The 3,088-nt window shown below is 56.8% G+C and overlaps 1 protein-coding gene across 1 annotated transcript in view; it reads left to right on the plus strand.

The window, feature by feature from the left end:
• The window catches only part of LOC105005061 (leukocyte immunoglobulin-like receptor subfamily A member 6), an 8,731-nt gene extending 8,022 nt beyond the window's left edge, over positions 1 to 709 (plus strand). Inside the window, exon 5 of the mRNA XM_010862920.1 lies at positions 573 to 709. Within this exon, the coding sequence (XP_010861222.1) occupies positions 573 to 693 (121 nt within the window). The 3' untranslated portion in view covers positions 694 to 709. The remainder of the gene's footprint in view (positions 1 to 572) is intronic.
• The last annotated feature ends 2,379 nt before the right edge of the window (positions 710 to 3,088 follow it).

Consider the following 3,088-nt stretch of genomic DNA (forward strand, 5'->3'; position numbering starts at 1 on the left):
GTGGAGAAGCAGGTCCGCCCCCACCACATCCTGCCCCCGGAGGCTGCAGGGATCACCTCCTCCCGTGGGCAGAGTCCAGCTGGCAGACACAGAGGGCTGAGCGAGCGTCTGTAGGGGGAGGTGGATCCGTGGGAGCCACGGTTGGGTCCCACCCCGGGACCCCACAGACCACTGATCAGGGGCGGGGTCCCACCCCAGGACCCTGCAAACACCACTCAGGGGCGGGCCCCACCCCGGGACCCCACAGACCACTGCTCAGGGGAGGGCCCCACCCCACCCTGTGCTGTCAGAGCTCCTTCAGCTCAGGGTCCTGACAGGAACGACTGAGACAGTAAGATAGAGAGACCCCAGGAGTCTCCCGAGGAGGACACGGCCCACCCACAGCCTCCCTTCACGACAGTCGGGCTTGGCTGATACCCTCCCCCAGCACTGTTGTCAGACCAGCGAGTGTGAACAAGGACAGCGTCCCTGTCAGGTTGGGCTCGGGGCCGTGTCTTCTCACGGGAGCCGGGTGCCCTGGGCACACACAGTGGGTAACGGGGCCGGCGCTGACCTGTGCCCCCTCACCCCAGACTACATGGTGCAGAATCTCACCCGGATGGGCCTCGCAGCTTCGGTCCTGCTGCTCCTCGGGATCCTTCTCTGCCAGGCTCGGCACGACCACGGAGGAGCCCGAGACGCAGCCGGAGCTGAGCAACGGGACCCAACACAGCCCAGAGCCCAGGAGCCTGGGACTCGAGCTTCTGGTGTAGGAGCTTCTGGATGAGCCTCTGACCCTGGGGGAGAGATGAGCCGCAGGGTGGGAGGAGGCCCAGGCGGGTCGGCCTCTGCTCACAGGGCCCCCTCCCTCCTGGGGAGGATGTCCCGGCTCCCGGCTGCTCTCAACCCTGGCCCGAGGCGCATCCCACATGGCAGGGGTGGGTCCTCACCCTGCACGCCCCCAGGCTCTGTCCACTCGCATGGAGGACGTGAGCCTCATTGTTCATGCCCGCCGTCTCTGGTGTGCGCAATGACCTCCATCTCTTCTCAGAAACAGAATGCTGTTAAAGTAACTGAATAAATGGGTTAAATGGGGCCCTGTTTGGAACAGTTGGATCCTAAACTCTTCCCTGAGCCCCCTCTGGACCCTGCATGCCCCTCCTCCTTGTCCGAGGACACCCGCTGTAGTCTCTCCAGAAACACTGTCAGTGTGAAGGGACACCCTGGCGTTTGAAGTGACCGTCAGGGCTACACTGGTAAATGAGCTCAGAAATATATCGTTTTGTAAAGAGCCTTGATATGGGGTTTCCCTGGTAGTGAAGAATCTGCCAGCCAATGCAAGAGACACGGGTTCAATCCGTGATCCTGAAGACTCCACACGCCAGGGAGCAACTGAATCCATGAGCCGCAGTGACAGAGGCCGGCATGTCCTGGAGCCCACTCACTGCCAGAGAGGCCAGTGCTGCAGAAGCCCAGACACCAAAGCGAGGGAACAGCCCCACTCACATAACCAGACACACCCCCGCAGCAACACAGACCCAGCACAGACAAAATCATCAGGCAATAAATGCTTAAAGAGCCCAGTGTGAACTGTGTGTCTCCTTTGGGGTGAACGCACTCCGTGGCCAACCTCAAGGAGCCCGGGTGAATGTGCTGAAGGCCGGGTGGGAAGGAAGGAGCAGGTGGATTTTCCTACAGGGCGAGTCTGGTGTAGCAAGCCCCCACCGATGGCCCCATGGGCACAGATGTGTCCTCATTATAATCATATAGGATCGTCTGCACCTCAGTTTTATGCCCCAGGGACCCTGAAATGAGATGCCCACCTCCTAGTTCATCTGTAAGAGAGGGAAAGAGAAAACAATGGAGGAGACAAGGCTGACTCTGACGAATCCCAGCACATCACGGGCAGGTGTAATCATCAGCCCGGTCAATCTTGAGAGTCGACAGCAACTCTCAGTTAAAGGGAAGACACAGTACTGGCCCACAGTTGTATAACCCAGAGGAAGATGCGTGCACGGCCACACGTGTACAAGCAGTATGTGGACATGTGGGTTGTTCACAGTAGGAAAAGTTACAGAAATCACTTTCACCAAAATGAATGGTTTGGTGTGTATATACGTGACATAATTTTATACAAAAAATGCACAAAGCTGGACTGCTACAGGAACACAGGTCAGTTTTCAAGCATGATGGTGAATAAGTGAAACACGACTGTAGGAGTCCAGTGCATCACATCAAATTCAAAAGGGAACATCGTGGGACTCAATACACAAAATAAGAACTGAGACGGGAGGAACAAGAGCTGCTACCGGGTTTCCCTGGTGGCTTGGCGGATAAGAATCCAGCCGCCAACGCAGGGGACACGGGTTCCATCCTTGCTGCGAGAAGATCCCGCAAATGCTGAGCCCGCGGGCCCAGAGCCCTGCCCTGCAACAAGACACGCCATCAAAGCAAGGAGCCCAGGCACCGCAGCGAAGAGAAAAGCTTCCTGAGCTCAGCTCAACGGGAGGAAAGCCCCTGGGCAGCGAGGAAGACCCAGCACCGTCCTCTGTCCCTCAGGTGTGTCCAACTCTGTGACCGCATGGACTGTAGCCCACCAGGCTCCTCTGTCCGTGAGATTCTCCAGGTGAGAATACTGGAGTGGGTTGCATTGCCCTCCTCCAGGGGATCTTCCCCACCCAGGGATCGAACCCAGGTTTCCCGTATTGCAGGCAGATTCTTTACCATCTGAGCAACCAGGGAAGTCCAGCAGGGCCAAAATTAATTGATAACCAATTTTTAAAATTGATATCTCAGAGATACAAAAGTTTATAAGAGAGTACTAAGAACCACTGTGTGCTGAGCCATCCGACAGCAAACCTGGAAGACACGCACGAGTCTCTAGAGACACACAGCCCACCAGAACGGAGGCAAGAAGACGCAGACAGCCTGAACAGACCGGCCACTGGAAGCGACACAGAATCCGTAATAACACCAGTGAAAACCCCATGCAAACCAGAGGCCAGAACTGGATGGCTTTACGGAGGACTTCTACCAAACTGACAAAGAGGAACTTATATGACCCTCTTCACACTCTCCCAGGAGACTGAAGAGGACGAAACACTCCCAG

Source organism: Bison bison, unplaced genomic scaffold (assembly GCF_000754665.1).
Source record: "Bison bison bison isolate TAMUID 2011002044 unplaced genomic scaffold, Bison_UMD1.0 scf7180017858345, whole genome shotgun sequence".
In the NCBI taxonomy this organism is placed as follows: domain Eukaryota; kingdom Metazoa; phylum Chordata; class Mammalia; order Artiodactyla; family Bovidae; genus Bison; species Bison bison.